This window comes from Camelus dromedarius, chromosome 13, assembly GCF_036321535.1.
Source record: "Camelus dromedarius isolate mCamDro1 chromosome 13, mCamDro1.pat, whole genome shotgun sequence".
Classification (NCBI taxonomy): Eukaryota; Metazoa; Chordata; class Mammalia; order Artiodactyla; family Camelidae; genus Camelus; species Camelus dromedarius.
Genome location: NC_087448.1, coordinates 52,852,449 through 52,870,692, shown reverse-complemented (window position 1 = coordinate 52,870,692; position 18,244 = coordinate 52,852,449). Strand labels below are relative to the sequence as shown.

Here is an 18,244-nt window from a genome sequence, read left to right as displayed (position 1 = left end):
AGACAAATACTGTATGATCCCACTTACAGAAAGGAGAATGGTGGTTGCTAGGGGCCAGGAAGGGGGAAAAGTGGGAATGGGGAGTTGTTGTTTAATGGGTAGAGAGTTTCAGTTTTGCAAGATGAAAAGAGTTCTGGAGAAGGATGGTGGTGATGACTGCACAATGTGAATATACTTGAGGCCACTGTATAGTACACTTAAAAATGGTTACAATGGAAATAGATAAAAAAACAAATTTCTTTTGTGTAGCACAGGGAACTACATTCAATACCTTGTAGTAACGTATAATGAAAAAGAATATAAAAATGAATATATGTATGTATATGTATGACTGAAACATGCTGTACACCAGAAATTGACACTCTGTAACTGACTATATTTCAATAAATTTAAAAAGAAAAGAAAGGAAAAAATGATTACAATGATATATTTTTATGTTATGTGCATTCTATCACATACACACGCACAAATTTGCACTCCTAGCCAGCCATAAAATTCCTTCCAGCTCCTACATAAAGACTTCTGGTTAACTACATTTATACTGGTCCTGGCTGGCCCTCTGCCCTGAATCCTGGGCTTCTCTTTAGGAATTTCTACTGTCTCCTCTACTTGCCCAAAAGGAAGCTACTGAGCAGTACTAGTGTCCGGAATTACACAAGGCCTAGGGCATGGTCCCTTTCCTTGGGGAACTCCCAGTTCAGCGGGGGAACCAGCAAATAAGACATTACAACCAATGTGAGAACTACAGACATAGCAAGCACAGGACGCACCCATCCCTCCCTACACAGTGTCCTGGCACCTGCAGGAGCAGCAGCAGCATCTGGGAACTTGTTAGAAATGCTGAACCTCTGGCCTTATCCAGATCTATGAATTCAACAAGATCTCCAGGTGATCTGAGTGCCTGTTCAAGTTTGAGGTGCATTATTACAGAAGACAGAAATGAGGGGGACTGACTGTGCTGGTTTGCCTGGAACTTGGGGGCTTCCTGGGAGGTGGGACTTTCAGTGCTCAAACTGAGGCAGCCCCAGGCACTGAGAGGTTAATCCAGTCTTTTTCACCTGGTGGATGTCTGTGCAATAGATTCAAATCCTGAAAGGGGAGGGAAGAGGAGGATGGAGAGTGGGTGGGACATTGAAGGATCTCATCTTTTTATCATGCAAATCTGATGTCAGACCTTTGTTGTAAGCTCTTAAAATTGTTTCTTACGGAAAAAACTGCATACTGTATGATTCTATTCAGAAAGTATAAAAACAGGCAAAACCAATCTATGCTGTTAGAAATCATGAAAGTAGTTACTCTTGGAGGGAGCAGTGATTAAAAGGGGGCATAAAGGGTCCTTCTGCACACTGGTCACACTGTTGTGTGTAGCTTTGAACATTCATCAAGCTGTGCACTTTAAGTATATTTTCTGTATATATTACACTTCAGTAAAAATATTAAAAAACCCACAACTCTCCAAAGACATCTGTTGCTCCTGGAATAGAGACCAAAATTCCCTAACTTGGTCTCTGAGGTTCTGCTTATTTGCTTTCCTGCTAGAATGTGAGCATCCAGGTGGGCAGGGGCAATCTCATTTCCTCACCTTCTCTGCTTCAGTCACCTGGTCCTCTCTGTTCACGGAGCCTACCTTGTTCCATCCTACCTTGCCTTAAAGTCTTCATACATGTCATTTCCTCAGTCCGAATGCTCCCTCACACCTCTTGGTCTCAATGATTCTACTAACCATTTACAGCTCAGCTCAAAACTCATTCTTTACACTGAAGTGTTATGGGCCTCCTGATGTGATAAAATACGAAGTTCATAGCTTTCTAAAAGACCATATTTTCTTCCAAAACAAAGTATTCTTAAAATAATTTTTCTTTTTTGTTGATTTAGGGTCAGAGTATCACATAATGTGTATCTTTAGACAATTACAAATTTGACACATTGGGGATAGCACTGTTATTTAGATTTTTTTCCTTTGGAAAGGAGACTTCAAGTTTCTTAAAACTAGATGCACAGGCCAATGAGCACATGAAAAGTGGCTCAAAATCACTCATCGTTAGGGAAATACAAATGGGAACCTCAGTGAGCTACTACTTCACATCCATTAGAATGGCTATTATAAAAAAGAAGACAAAAAGCAACATGTGCTGGTAAGGATGGTGAGAAACTGGAACCTTTGTGCATTGCTGGTGGGGATGTAAAATGCAGCCAACGTGGAAAACACTATGGTGGTTCTTCAAAAAAATTAAACAGACTATTTACATGATCTAGCAAATCCACTTCTGGATGTATTTTCAAAAGAACTGACAGTAGGGACTTAAACAGATGTGTACACCCCTGTTCACACCAGCATTTTTCACAATTTCCAAAATGCAGAAGCAAACCAAGTGCTCACTAACAGATGAATGGATAAACAAAATGTGGTCTATGTGGTATGTACACATGTGGAATATTATTCAGCCTTACAAAGGAAATTCTGACACATGCTACAATGTGCATGAACCTTGAAGACATTATGTTAAGTGAAATAAATCAAACACACAAAAAATATTGTATGATTCCATTTACATGGGTGTACCTAGAGTAGTCAAATTCATACAGTCAGAAAGTAGAAGAGTGGTTGCCAGGGCTAGGGGAATGGGGGTAATGAGGACTTAGTGTTCAATGGTTATAGAGTTTCAGTTATGCAAGAGGAAAAGAGTTCTATGGATAGTGGTGATGATTGCAAAACAATGTGAATGTACTTCAACAATAAATTGTACACTTAAAAATGGTTAAGATGATAAATGTTACGTTATGCATATTTTACCAGAATGAAAAAGAAAAAAAAAAACTAGATGCACATACACTATTCACCTGATTTTTAAGGAAGATGACATTGTAGTACAGTGGGGAAGGGAGGGTGGTGGGTTAACTGGACACCCACATGTGAAAAAAAAACTTCACCCCCACCTTACACCATACACAAAAATCAATTCCAGATGGACTGCAAATGTAAATATGAAAGCTGAAGCCATAATGCTTTTAAAGGAAAACACAGGAGAACAGTTCTGTAACCTTGGAGTACATAAAGATTACTTAATGAAAAGCTCTAACCATAAAAAAAAGAAAAATTAGAAATTAGAATATATTAACATTTTAAACTTCTGTTCATCAAAATACACTCATAAGAGACTGAAAAGGCTACCCACAGAATCAGAGAAGATATCTGCAATACATATAACTGAAAAATGACTTCCGTCCTCAGTATATAAAGAATTCTACAAAGCAGTAAGAAAAGACAGGTAACTCAGTGGAAAATTAGCAAATGACTTGGATGTGACACACACCCAAATGGCCAAAACTATATGAAAAGGCAGTCAACTTCATTTGTCACCAGGGAAATGCAAATTAAAACTACTAATCAGATACTGCTACAAATCACCAGATTAAAAAGACAGAAAAAACCAAGTATTAGTGAGAACATGGAACGACAAGAATTCTCATTCATGCTGGTGGGAATGTGAATTGGTATGACTTTGGGAACTGTTTCCCAGTATCTGCCGAATATATGCATATCCAATGACCCAACAATTTCATAAGACATGCAACATGTGCTCACCAAAAGACATGTACTGGAATGTACAACAGCACTTTTTTAACTGCCAAAAAAGAAGAAGCTATTCAAACGTTCCTTAATAGTAGAATAGAGAAAGAAACTGCAGGCATTCACACAATGGACTATTATAGCAATGACAGTAAACAATCTATAATAACATCAACAATAATTCATTAACATGGAGACTCTCTCAAAACACCGTGCCAAAATATGAAGCCGGTTACAAAAGTGTTCATACTGTATTTTCCCATTTACATAAAAAGCAAAAGCATGCAAAACTCAGCTCTGATGTTATAGGTCAGGAGAGTGGTGACCCTTTGGTTGAAAGAGGACTGGAGAGGCAGGCAGAATGGAAGATGGCACCAGGGGAACTTCTATGAAGTCATACAGTGAATTTCAAGGATATTGGTACTAATAAACTTCTATTATTCTGGAAGAATAATGAGATAAAAAGTGCTATCTCATAATGAAGAAGAATATGAAAACAAACATATGTATGTAAATGTATGGCTGAAATATTGTGCTGTACACCAGAAACTGACACACTGTAAATTGACTATACTTCAATTAAAAAAAAATCATATTTCAAGATTTTTTTGGCAACTGTTTTAGCATCGGCCATCTAGGAGGTTATGAAGGGAATGATATTATAGTAAGGGGAACTGCGTGTTAAAAAAGTGACATGCTATGTGCAAGATATTGTGCTTGATGGAGAAGTGAACTCATTCAGCAGATAACGACCAAGGACCTTTTATGTGCCAGGCAGACTGGGGTAAGATTCAGTCAAGGTAGAGGGCGATACACACACAGACATGATGTTAAACGCTGAGGGTAGGGGTGGGGAGAGAATGACTGTACAAAAGAAACAAGCAGAAAAGAGTAGACAGAAAGTGTCTGAAGTAAAAGCTGGCAGAATGATGGAAGCAAATCGTAATACAAGTATCTATTGGATGGTGGTTGCTTACCAGCAAATCCTGCCTTGGTTTAAAATCAGGCAATATGGTGAACCAAAACCAACGTAAGCATAGGAACCCAACTAAAAATTTTGGTTAACCCTACTTTTCTTCAACTTCAGTTGAATGGAATCTTCCTTGCTAAAATAAAAACTTAACTTTTTAAAGGCTATAGCAGAAATGAGACCTGGAAAGAAAGTTCAAGGTAGAAACATGGCCTTTAAGTAGTCAAAGAATGCAACTTAGATTCAGAAATGGGATGGTTGCTTTTTCAGCTTCACCAACTGCAGTCAGTCCCAGGCTACAAATTAGAACAAACATTAAGGGAGCTAGACTCTCATCATGGAGGAATCTGAGAAGCATTTATTTGGCAAATCGAGGGTGCCTGCTATGTGTTAAGGCTAGAAGACCATAGTGCAATGGTGGAGACAGATATGCCAAAAAGTTATTCAAAAACAGTGTATCAAATATGTGATGTAACTAAGTAGGAAAAAACCCGAGGGTAAAGAGGAGGGTGTGACAATGCCTGGGAGAGTTTGGAAAGGCTTCACTGAAGTGACATTTAGTCTGTGTCTTGAAGGATAGGGTAGAGGATTGTCAGGGATGCCAAGAAGCGCAAGATGAGGCTTGAAGAAGCCTAGAGAACTGAAGAAGTGCGCGGAAACTTGGATTGGTTTGAGCAGGGCTGTGTCTGTCTGATGCAATGACAGGGTAAGAGGCTACAAAGGCAGGTCGGGGGCTAGAGGAGAAAGTATCTTCTGCAAGAGCCAACTGCATTCATTGTAAGTCAGAAAGCAAGATGGCACAAAGGTTAGGAGCACGGGCTTTGTTCTAATCCGCTTAGTAGCTGTGTGGTTCTGGGCAACAGCCTGGGCCTCAACTGTCTCTATGTGTAACACGACATAAAGTCTTTACCTTATACAGTTTCCAGGAAGATTAAATGACTGAATCTGTATCGGTCATTCAGCACCGCGTCCAGCGCATTAAGCATTACATGGGAATACCTCATCAGGATAATGATTACCAGCCAAAGCTCGTTTCTGCAGCCCCCATGGCTGTCTCCCCACGGCCACAGCCTGGGAAGGAAAGTTAGCTCCGGTCGGGCTGAGCACATTCGCCACTTCTCTGCCCTCCTAGGCCTCGGACCGGTACTCAGTAAGCTGGGCCGGGCCAGAGACGAGGGGGGCGGGTCTGGCGGGCAGGGGACACGCCGCTTACCCGGGCTGGGGTCCCGCTCCTCGTCCTCTGCTGACCCGCGGGCCTTGAAGCCGGGCGGTAGCGCCGGCCCGATCAGATCCCTCGCCATCCGCGGTGGCAGACACTGATCCCGCATACAAGTGTACCCAGGCCGAGTCAAATCTCTCCCCAAAGCAGCCCGCGATTCGCCGCAAATACGGGAAGCCTTTTCCGGCGCCGACTAATGACGCAGAGGCCCGTGATTGGCTGTTCCGTATCATCAACGCTAAAGGAAGTGACGCCTAACGCTTGCGCCACATTCGCACGCTGGGTTAGTTACCTGGCGGGTGGCATGGCTGAACCGGCAAGTGGTTTCGTGACTCCCACCGGGTGGTTTCCAGCTCCCGAGCTGACTCCCACGTCGGGGCCTCTGAGCGACAGTGCCTCTCTGCCGAACAACTGGATGCTCTGGGCCATGCTGCCGCCGCCACCGCCGCCTTCGTCGCCTCTCGCAGCAGGGTCCGAGCCTTCCGCAAAGGCGCAGCCCACTGTAGAGGCCCAGGCTCTCCCCAAGGCGCCTCCCCACTTGGACGCCCAGATTCTTCCCGGGGCGCAGCCCTCCTTCGTCGCTCAGTTGCCTCTTAATTCTCAGCCTCAACTCAATGGCCAGCCTTCCTGGAATTTCCAAGCTTCGACATCATGGTACTGGACTCAGTCTCCGGGTGTCTTTCCTCAGCATCAGAAGTCCCACAACACTCCAGGTAGGTCGTTACTCCTCTCTGTACCACTCCTTACCTTACTTCTTCCCTTTTTCCCGCTCCTATTTCATCCACCTTCCTTTCCTCCCTTTCTGATACTGGCCTGCACTCTTGGAGGCTGGGTATTAATGTATCCCAATTTGTCCCATACCTAGTTAAGTTTTCCCATCCTGTTCATTAAGTTTAGCAATTATTTATAGAATTCTACCTATGGACCAGGAACAGGGGATATAACAGGAAAGAAAACATACAAAAAACCTTATCTTTAAGGAGCTTAACATCCCCTGGTGGAGGAAGACAGGCAATAAAACAAAATAAAACATTGTGTGTTAGAAGGCAGCGAGTGCTCTGGAGAGGGAAAGCAGAGAAGAGTGACAGGCAGTGCAGTTTTAAATGTCAGTGTCAGCCATCAGTAAGGTGACATTTGAGCAAAAACTTCAGGGAGGTGAGGGATGGAGCAGTGCATACATCTGGAGGTTGGTGATACAGGCAGAAGGACCTGCAAGTGCAAAGGCCTGGAGGCAGGACCTATAGATCAGAATGGAAGCCGGTGTGTCTAGAGAGGACTGAGCCTGGGGCAGATTTGCAGGCTGTTGGGGAAGACGTCTTTGTAGATCATGGGACTTTGACTTTTACTGTTGTGATATGCTTAGTGCAGAGAGATGGTGTGGTTTGATTTGTGTTTTAAAAGGATTAATGTGGCTGTTGATGGGAACTGACTGAAAGGGAGACAGGAAGTTAATGGAGTTAACTAAGTGAGAGCTGTTAAAAGGGGACTTGGAGCAGGGTGGAGCTCCGCAGTTGATGAGAAGTAGTTGGATTCTAGATTTATTTTGCAGGTAGGGTAAGGCCAACCCAACTTGGTGAAGGACCGGATATGGGTGTGAGGTAAAGGGGAGACAAGAATAGCTTAACGTTTTTCTGCTAAATAAGTGGAAAGGTGTGGATGGAGCAACTTTGTAAAGAAGACCAGGAGGTGTCAAGTAGAGGTACTGAACTGACTTTCAGCTATTAGTTAGTATTTTCAGGGGAGAGTTGAGGCTAGAGCTGTAAATTTGGGTGTCATCAGCATGTAGATTATGTTTAAAGCTACGAGATTGTTCACTTTAAACCATTCTCCAACTTTCTACAAGATTCAAGTTGCATTAAATTGAATCCAGATCATTGCTTACTGTGTGCCAAATGCTGGGGATTGAATGTACCTAAGATGATACTAAGTTGGGTGAGATGGGTTCATAAATATAAATCTCAATACAGTGTGACTGGTATTAGAGGCATGTAGGAGAAGATTTCAGAGTGTTGGGGGGAGCTGGGAAAAGCTCTTGGAAGAAGCGTTTTGGGGGATGTTTAGGATTTAGGAAAAGATACTTTTTAGATACAGGTAAAGAGGTGTCAGTACAAGGTGAGTTCTGAAGGGTGCAGTGTTCTGGGATGACTGAAGCAGAGTATGTGGAGGTTATGGGGGAAGAGCAGGGTGAGAAGATAAAGTGGGATCTCATTGACGGACTCTGGAAAGCCATTTGCTTCCAGAGTTGTGAGCAGGGTTGTGGTGACTGGGGGATGATTTTTGTAGTGTCAGTATGCAGGGTCTGCTGGAAGAGAGGGTTTAGGAACTGGAGGACAGTCTGGGAGGCTGTCACAGTAATCTGGGTGAAAGATCAAAGTTTCAGAGTAGGGTCATGACAATAAGAAAGGAAAAGAATTTGAAAGAAAAAATATTTCACAAGTTCTCTTTTCCTTGTGTAAAATAGAATCTGAAAGAGCTGTATCAGGGATTTTAAAGGTTTGCATTTCTAGTGGTCAAACATTAGAAATAGCTACATCAGAAATAACTACAAGGAGTTTTACCAGGTTATATAGAAATTTTACCAGGTTAGCCTGTCCATTCCTTTACTTAAATGCCTGAAGCATCTATGGACATATAATCTTACCAATATGTATTGATTTGAAAAATATTTGGTAAACTATTTTTAATCTTTGTTAATTTGTTTGAGCTACTAGTCTTCCTAGAAGAGGTAGTTTACCACTGTTTTTACTCAAGTACTTGTGACATGCTATAATAAATAACATTTTCAATAATTTTATTGTTGCAAACATTTATGGATCTTTGTTTTTCAGTTAAACATTCTTATTTTCCACGAAGACATGATGCAGATGCCAATAACTTCAACAACTTCTCTCCCAGGAGAAAACAGAAAAAAAAGGTATTTTTAAAGATGTTCTTGAATGTGACACTTTGGTTGCTATATCACTGTTTTATATCTTGAGTTTCTGTCATAACTGTCTTAGTGTTTTGCATCCATTATTGACACTGCAGAGCCTTGCTATAAAAGGATCTTTAAGGATCTTAGCTTAAGTAAACCAAAATTGTTTTGAGAAATAAATGGAGAAATTATTGAAAAAGAAAACATTAAATCCATTTTAATGTAGTATCAGGAGTAAATATAATTGGAAATTATGATTATAGATAAATGTAAATGTTATTTAACTTCAATTAAATAAAAAATATAAATTATACATAATGTATTATACTTATATTACTAGCAAATTGGGAGGGGAAGGATGGCATTAAAAGTTTTTTTTTTTCCATTGAGGATCAACTCTTGCTTATGTTCAGTAACCAAGTCTTAAAATAGGTTTCCTTTATTCTGATGTAGCTTACAATTTGGTCTTTCAACTTATAAGATGTATAAATAATGTCATTAGTTTAGAATAAGTTGAGTAAGGTCTACAGCAATTACATGCAATTAGTGCCCTTTGTGTGGCATGAAAACTATGTAGCTAATATATAAAATATAGCGAAAGTGTGATACATTTATTATAATCTCAACATTAAACATTTGGAGACCATTTCCTATATATCTCTCATTGCAATAATCTTTTTTGTTTTTGTTTAAATGTAAAAACAGCAAATTGAGAATTAAAAAAATGAATATTTACCTAAATAATTCTTTTTTCCCCCTTCCATACTTTTAAAAATTTATTTTTATTTTATTTATTTTTTTATTGAAGTACATTCATTTACAATGTGTCAATTTCTGGTGTACAGCACAATGTCCCAGTCATGCATATACATACATATATTCATTTTCCGATTCTTTTTCATTAAAGTTTATAACAAGATACTGAGTATAGTTCCCTGTGCTATACAGAAGAAACTTGTATTTTTTTCCTCTTCTGTACTTTAAAAAAATATATAGTGTACTTGTTTTTCCTAAAAGAAGAAATGCTGTTTTTACCCTGAATATTTATTCTTAGGTCATTTTGACGTTTGCTATACTAAGTCTTAATTGGATTACCAATTTGAAATCTACTCACAGTTTATATTAGCACTACTCAGATTTTAACATTTTTATCATGCTGACCCTTTTGTGATTGTTAAAATTTGAAAGAAGCAGAATCATCCCTTCATTAGAAATGTGTTCAGAAGTTTCTCCCACATGTAAGATTTATGTGAAAAATCAAAATATGTACTATTAGAGGAATAGTTATATTTTTACTGTTGATTAAAGATTTCTCACCAGAAGCCTAATGCCTCTTCATTTTTGTTTACAGAAAAGAAAGGAACCAGTTTTTCACTATTTTTGTGATACCTGTGATCGTGGTTTTAAAAATCAAGAGAAGTATGATAAACACATGTCTGAACATACAAAAGTAGGTTTTTTTGGTTGTCCTGAAACTTATTTAGCAAAATGGGTATATTCGGTAGAAATTCTGAGCTTTTTTTCCATGCAAGTTCATATTTTTCAGACATGTTGTTTGATGAGTTGGCAAATGGGGACATTGACCCTGGGATTTGCAGTTTGAGGGTGGGGAGCCCACTGCTTCAGAAAGAGGTAAAGTGGCAGCAAAGGAGAAGGTGGGGTCTGGCAGCTGTCTGTACGTGTGCACTCCCTCTGCTCGGTAAGAGAGCTGGGCCTCTCCTCCAGTTGCTCCATGCACCTTTGTGAGTTCTTTGACCTTTAAGGCTGCCCTTGATCATTTAACCACACTGTATAATTTGCCATGGTCTGGCATCCTCTAAGGATGGTCTGGACCTTATTAAGTACTTTAAAAGGATTTTTAACCAGAATATTTGAGAAGTAAAAAAGGTTAAAAAGGAAGCTCTTAGTTTGGAAAAGTTGTCTTTCAGTTTATAGAAGTGCCCTCAACTTAATTAAATTAAAAACGTTAGGGCGGTGGGTGGGTATAACTCATTGGTAGAGCATGCTTAGCATGCATGAGGTCCTGGGTTCAATTCCCAGTACCACCAGTTAAAAAGAAAAAAGAGTCAAAGAAAGAAAAAGAACGTTTTACAACATTGCTGATATCATGCATTCACTGAAGTGGAGAAGCAAATTATATGTATTACTGTATTGTATACTTTTAGAATGCAACTCTGTTTTGGAGTGATTTTTGTTTTGCTATTGACATAAGTATGCAGTGATAACATCACAGTTGTAATTTGACCAGAATATGTCTGTAGTAGGATAAATTTAATATGGAAAACATTGAATAGTCTTTTTTAAAATTCTTACAGTGTCCTGAAGTAGATTGCTCTTTTACTGCACATGAGAAGATTGTCCAATTCCATTGGAAAAATGTAAGTTTTTATGTCTCATTTTTTTAATGTGCTTTTTAAAATTTCATTGGTCTATAATCTTCACAGCTCTTCATTTACATAGTCTAATAAATAGTAAGTAACACTCATGGAGAACTTTGTACAGCGTTTTTACATCTGTTATTCTGTTTTTCAGAAACCACTGTGTAAAGTAGATAAACCTTGGCCCTATTTAAGAGATTTATAAAATGATTTGCCCTAATGCCTCTGAACTGATTCTTGAACTTGGGTCTCTTGACTCCAAATTCTATGCTTTTTTTTTTTTTGGTGTGGGAAGGTATGTAGGTTTATTCATTGATTTATTCATAGAGGAGGTACTGGAGTTTGAATCCAGGACCTCATGCATGCTAAGCATGCGCTCTACCGCTTAAGCTATACCCTCCCCCTCTATGCTTGTTTTGATACACCGCATTGCCCCAGATCGTTTTGTGTTTTCATTATTTCTTTGGCTGTCTCCCTCAATTGTGGTTGGAAGGTCATTCATTTGGGTATTTAATGTCAGTTGAGAAACGGGTGACATATTTACTTTGTAAACCAAATTATGTTACTCCTTTTTTTATCAATAGGACTAATCTAAATACACGAGAAATTTCTTTTTCCTTTAAAGGAAAAGTCATAATAAGGATAGATAAAACCTGCTTACTTAATTTTAAAATTGTCTCTGCTAGTAAATTTAATGTTGGCTGCAGAGTGTCTATTGGCCCCCATAATATTTGGCATTTAGTCAAAAGCGTACAGTGTGCTTCCTGATATTCAGCAGGCATTTTCCCCTTAGATGCATGCTCCTGGTATGAAGAAAATCAAGTTAGACACTCCAGAGGAGATTGCAAGATGGAGGGAAGAAAGAAGAAAGTGAGTAAAGAGTTCAGAACTAGTGAAACAACTTTCTTTTACTGTGGCAAGGCTGAGTGCTTCGAAATAATGACTGACCTGGCCCTAATGAATAATTTGAAAAAGGAAATTTGGTCTTTTATAACGTTGCAAATACTCAACTGAAAATGACCAGTCCTAATTTTGTTATTCTGCAGAATTGGCATATAGTGATTTTGAGAATATTGTTACTTGATGTATGATAAACACACAATTTTAATTTAATTTATATTTATATTTATTTTGATTCATCGCATTCCCTTATAATGTTGGTACTAGGGCATAGGACTGTAAACTGTATTGTATGAGGCTATTATTGAATGTAGTTTTTGGTAGACCTAATAGGAACTCTTCGTAAATAACTGATGTCATAATGGGACTTTACTCTTTGAGGGGAGCTACTACCTGCCACCTGTGTTAGATATTCAGTGCTGAGGCCGTGATGGGTGGATGCTATGTAAAAAAAAAGGATGATACTTTGCTATGTTTATTGTTTTGATCATTTTAAAATTATTGAATGATTGCAGTATGCGAGGCAGAAGGAGCACAGCAGTGACAAGCTACTCACATGCTTGTCCTTCACTATAAAAAACCGGAAATGTTTTCCTGTAATTAAAATTTGAGCCTCACCATGTGAGTCGTAGCTTTCTACTTACTAGGGAAGAAAGCTTAGTAGATGTCTAGCTAGAATCTAATGAAAAATCCCACAAGGATACTATTTTATTATTATCTTCTCAGAAAGGACCAGGATACCTCATCCCAAAGCAGAAGACTAAGTCAGAACTGTAAGGATGGTCAGCTGCACTTTCAAGTCAGTAGCTACTTTTCTGGAATTAAAAAAATGAGGAGAGCCTGAGATAGGAAGGGTTATCCTCAAAAGTCAAGAAAGATACTTAATACTTCTGGCCAGCATGTTAAACTTGTACTTCATTGAGCTTAGTTAAAGTTTTCACTTTAAATCCACTGTATGTCTGTATGCATAGTGCTTTGCCAAACCTTACACTGTATGTGAAAAAGTGAGTCACTGCCTTTTAAAGCTTTAGAGGTAACTCTGAGAAAAACCAGCATAAACATAAAAGATTTAGGACCAACTGAGAACAAATAGAATTCAGTAAATGTGTATAGATACTAGTTATTAATACTGTGTGCAGAGTTGGATGAGGGTGAAGAGATGATCAGAGGAATTTAATTTTTAAGCAGGTAAGCCTGGGTCCAGCCTGTCAACATGGACTCAATGGATTTATCAAAATTTCAAGTGCATCTTTGTCTAACATCTGTAAGAATCTAGGCCAGCAGGAGTAGGGTATACTAGAATGCCTCTTCCTCTTTACCTCCTGGCAGAATCTTACTTATCTTGTACGATTTGTCTTAAATGTCACCTGATTTGTCGTTCTCTTCTTACCCTTCATTTCCTCTGTCTCAGTGCTGCCAGAGCTCCATCTGTAACCAGATAAGGAACTTGAACCAGAATGTAAATCTATACCTTACTTCCTTCATTGAGAAAGTCTTGGTAAGAAGAAAGTATCAGCTGAACTGAATATTTTGCTGAGGGACGCAGTTGATTTACACCCAGGCATAAGTGTGTGGATTGGCTGCCAGTTTGTGGACCAACCTACCGCAATGCATCATTCACTGTGTCCTTTTGCCTGTACATAGCTTAATACAAACACAGTAGCATTTGTTGCATTATATTATAGGTGGCCTGGTCTTAGACAGCTTTGATTCTGCTGCACTTTGCACGGTGCCTGGGATTTAGTATGCGGAGAATAAGTATTTTCCGACTGAATTACTGTTCAGTGGTGTAGTGTGAGTAGACCTGGTCTTGGCACTTACTAGGGAGCCTTAGCCATTGCACTGTCAAACTTAGAAGTCAAAGAGTTGTGTCCGTTAGCTCTGCTTCCTGGTACTTGGTTTTTGAAGAGCTGATGATAATGGTATTGAAGATCATATCCTGCTAGATGAGATGGAAATGGCCTAACTGCTAAGGTTGTCTCTCTGCTACTTTGCCCTGACTTGGTCAGTTGGAAGTTGTTTCAGCTCAGTGGTGCCGGCCCCTGCTGTATGTGTTTAAATCTCTTGAGGAGAATGACAGTGGTTATTAGTCAGCAATGATTATAAAGTAACTAAGACGTTAACTAAAGTGTTGAATTTCTCAAATTTTGAGTTCATTTAGGTCAATAGGGAGATCTGAAGAGAGTTCCTGATTTGCCGACTTTGGTTCTTTTATCTCTAGCACGTGTTTAAATTAAATCATTATATAAACCCTGGGAAGATTGGAGCCACTGTTAAATTAGTGGTAGCCAACTTCAGTGGTTCTGTTCCGCTATGTCTGTAGCTGTTTTCCTTTGCCACATCCTCCACACTGCCCTCCTCAGCACATCAGTGAAAGGACCTCACCTAGTCTGGAGGAGTGGGGTGGGGGTGTTCCCTGACAAAGAAAGGTTGAGCTAACTTAGACCTAACTATGAAGAAATAAAGGGAGGCAGTGCTCAGACAGTTTGGCCTGAGTGTAGGAACTTGAGTTTAGGTTAGATAGGGTAGAAGCTTTTGGAAGATGGCAGTTGCGGGGACAGAGAGAAGTAGGTGGATATAAACCGTTTGGGAGATGAAAATGGGCAGTATTTGCTGATTGAACAACTGTGGGGTCAAGGAAAGAGGTTTTGAGGAGACGTCCAAGTTCCTGGTATGAGTACCTCTGGGAAAGGTGGCGCCTGTTACTGATCCAGGGGACCAGATTTGTAGGTGTTGATTTTGGGCATTGCTGAGTATGAGGCACTTCTGAGACATCGGGACTCAGAGCAGACTGGCTGGAGATAGGTGTTTTAAAATCATGAAACCGTGAATGCAGATTTTCCCCACAGAGAGAGGGTAAAGTGGGGACAGAAGATAGCCTGACAGGGAGTAAAGCCAACAAGACTGCTGAGCAAGAGCTGGGGAAGTGAAGACTAAGAATGTGACATGTCATGGAAGCCAGTAGAGGGGAGGATTTCAAGAAGGAAGGTATGGTTATCGGTGCATGTTGCTGTTGGGAAGGTCAGATAAACCAAGAACAAAAAGTGACTGATTTTGCTACCTGTAGGGCCTCCTTGATGCGGATTCTAGATATTGCTCCTTTGCCCTTCTCTTTGAGTTTCCTGCCGTCTGTCTGGACAGCTCTCTGTAGCTCTGACATCCTCCCCCAAGATTCTCAATGAGGCGGATTGCTGTAATAAAGAGCTCATCTTTTTTACCTTCCTATTTCCAGTGTCCTTTACCTCCGTGCAGTTTTAGACTCTTACTTTCATGGCCATACCATGGATCTTATCTTCTGAACTTTCTGCCCCAGAAATCTTAAAGTTGGGCTTACTCCTCTTTGGGCATAACTTCCACGGCATCCAGCTCTCTCAGTCACCTCTGCCTGGTCCTGTACTGGTTGAGGCTGCCCACCCCTTACCCTCTTCACCTTCTCTGTCTCTCATCTCTCTGCTCTGTTTGCTTCCCTGCCAGGTTTAAATCACTTCCACCACTCTCAGCATCTCAGCTCCCTGATGCCAACGCCCTCCATTGCACCCACCTGGCAAAATCTCAGCCCTGGCTCAGTTGCTGAGTGTTGTTTAAGAGAACCACAGGTTGACGTGTGCTCTGCGAGTGAATATCAGCAGTGTTATCACACTTAAGGGATGGACTTGACCACTGGGGTTAGGCTATTCTCTTTGTGTTTGTTCTTTTACTGTGCAACATTCGATGTTAGTATGCAAATATTTCGTATATAAGTGGCTATGTAGAATAAGGTTTAAATATAAATTTGTTAAACTGATTTTATTTTAGCCAGCTAAAATGCCAGTGAAAACAGAGTGCCTTAGAACTGGCAGTCAAGGTACTGTAATGTAGGCTTAATACATCTTTTCAGATTATTCCCCAGATTACTTGGTTATAGGAGCTTTGTCCCAGCCCACACTTGTTTTTTAATCATATCCCAAACAGGTTTTTTGAGTCTTCAGGCTCAGTTTTGATCATGCTGCTGCTTCTCAAAAATCTTAACCTTCTCCATCCTTCAAGTTTTGCTCACTGCTTTTAGTCCAGCTGAAATCCTGCCAGATTAAATTTGGGGAATAGTTTTCCTCATCTGCCTAGAGGAGTATCTTGTCCTTTGAATGTGGTATCCCCTCTGCCTCTTTAGCGTAGATGCCTCTTATTATGGTCCTACTGATGAAGTTTTTTGAGTATGTGTTTTTTAAAAAGAATAAATTACAAGCTTTAGAAGTATAAGAACCATGTACCAAGTGACAGTTTGTATCCCAAACTGTTGGTAGATACGAGATGCTTACAAATTTTGATATATGTAAATGGGGTTTGAAAAAAATTTTTATGGGTGTATTTTGAGTGCATACAAGTAAGTGGTTGGAAAAATCTTGCTAAGATTCTTGTTTTTAAATTATGTTTTAAACTGTACCTTTGCCATTTTTAAAGAAGTTGGGCAGAAATGTGTTCATCCGATTAATAACTATGGTTGGAATTCAGTAATATAACAAATAGTACTTAAACCGCTGTAGTTTTGAATAATTAATTCTCACCACATAGGACAGATCATCACTGAGACAAACCAAATTGATCTGTATTTGGATGACTTCCTCTCTACAGTAGCTTTCCCCATATGAAGGTGAACTGTGCCACCTTGTGGTTTTGTGCAACAAGTGCTTTAAAGGAAAAAATTCCACTGGCTAGAGAAACGTAAGGAATATTAAACTTGAAGATGCAAACTAGCTTAGGTAGCATGTGTTTATATAAAGTCTTTGGTAGAAGACTGGTTAGGTTTTCTAATGTTACTGAGAAATCTCAGTCACCTTTGAATTTATGTTCATGTATATTATATCTTTGAAAATCTTGGCAAGATTTAGCTTGAAATTTGAGGTAAACATTCAGTATTTGAAAAGGCAAAGATTTTATTATATATGGCCAGGGTAACTGAGAGCAGATGTAGTGGGAGACATAGGAAGAATACCGTGAGGTGGCCGCGAGACCACAGGCACTGAAGCATTAACCTTCGCCACGTGGGGATGACAGTGTCCTGTCAAGGGTTACTTGGAGTCTTTGGAAGGCAGGGTAGTCAGTTTGTTGTGTAAGAGGGGTAGTGTCAGATCTCCCCCCAACCCCCACCACTTATTTAAGGTAAATTATAATTACGGTGAAATTCATTCTTTTTTAGTGCATAGTTCTGACAAACACACATAGTTGTGAAATCACCACCACAGTCAAGATATAAAATCAAGATTCTGTCACCCCCCATATTGCCTCATGCCCTTTGCGATCAACCTCTTCTGCTACCTCCAGCCCCTGACAGCCACTGATCTGTTTTCTGTTCCCATATTTGTGTGTTTGCAGAACATTGTATAAATGGACTCATGCAGTGTGTGGCTTTTTGAGTCTCTTTGACCCCGTATAGTGCATTTGAGATTCATTTATGTTGCTTTCTGCAGCAGTAGCTTGTTCTTTTCTATTGCTTTTATTCTGTTTCATTAAATGGATGTACCGCAGTTTGTTTATCCATTTCCCAGTTAAGGGACATTTGGAATATTTCCAGTATTTGGTGATAACAAATAAAGCTTTCATAAACATTTACATGCAGGTTTTGTTTGGAATGTGGAGTTTTATTTGACTTGGGTCAATAATTGGGAATGGGATTGGCTGGTCATATGATAAGCATATGTTTAACTTTATAGGAAGCTGCCACTCCTTTCAGGAGGTGAGTTTTTAAATCAAGATATGCCTAGTTAGGCATGGAAAGCATTCAGATTAGGGAGGATAGCGAGGGTGCGGTGATGCTTGCCTCTGTTAGGATCATGTTCCAGAAGTGGAACAGCAACCTGATTCCTGTGGCTTAGCACAAAAGGGTCTATTTTTCCCAAGAAGAAAAAGGTCCAGGCTGCAGTTGCTGCTTGACAGTACCATTGGGTGCAGGCACTCTCTTTTTGCACCCCAGTAGGTGGTTTTCACCTTCATATCTGCCAGAAGGTTCCTGCAGTTTAAATGTTAAGTCCACAGACTAGGCAGGAAGAGGAAAAGACAAAAGGCGCTTGTGGCTGAGTTTATCCCCTTTTCATTGGAAAAACAATTGCTTTGTTTTTAACCCCAACCAGGAGACTTCCACGTAGCTCTTACTGGCTACCAGTGGGTTGCTTGGCCACCTTTAGTGGCAGCAGAGCCAATGGGATGTCCCCAAACAAAATTATTAAGGAAGAGGGGAGAATGAACAGTTGGGTGTGTTTGCCTCAGTGCTTGATGAGCTTGAACTTTAAAGTTTGAATTTCAAAACTAAATGATACTT

The 18,244-nt window shown here is 39.9% G+C and overlaps 2 protein-coding genes across 3 annotated transcripts in view; one reads left to right on the top strand and one right to left on the bottom strand.

The window, feature by feature from the left end:
* Positions 1-5,948, bottom strand: part of GPALPP1 (GPALPP motifs containing 1) — a 31,632-nt gene extending 25,684 nt beyond the window's left edge. For both annotated transcript variants that reach the window (XM_010980856.3, XM_031466015.2), the window contains exon 1: positions 5,755-5,948. In XM_010980856.3, the coding sequence (XP_010979158.2) occupies positions 5,755-5,869 (115 nt within the window). In that variant the 5' untranslated portion in view covers positions 5,870-5,948. The remainder of the gene's footprint in view (positions 1-5,754) is intronic.
* A 91-nt stretch (positions 5,949-6,039) lies between these two features.
* NUFIP1 (nuclear FMR1 interacting protein 1) overlaps positions 6,040-18,244 on the top strand; it is a 31,483-nt gene continuing 19,278 nt past the window's right edge. Inside the window, exons 1-5 of the mRNA XM_010980857.3 lie at positions 6,040-6,473; positions 8,589-8,674; positions 10,026-10,124; positions 10,990-11,052; positions 11,846-11,922. Of these exons, the coding sequence (XP_010979159.3) occupies positions 6,065-6,473; positions 8,589-8,674; positions 10,026-10,124; positions 10,990-11,052; positions 11,846-11,922 (734 nt within the window). The 5' untranslated portion in view covers positions 6,040-6,064. The remainder of the gene's footprint in view (positions 6,474-8,588; positions 8,675-10,025; positions 10,125-10,989; positions 11,053-11,845; positions 11,923-18,244) is intronic.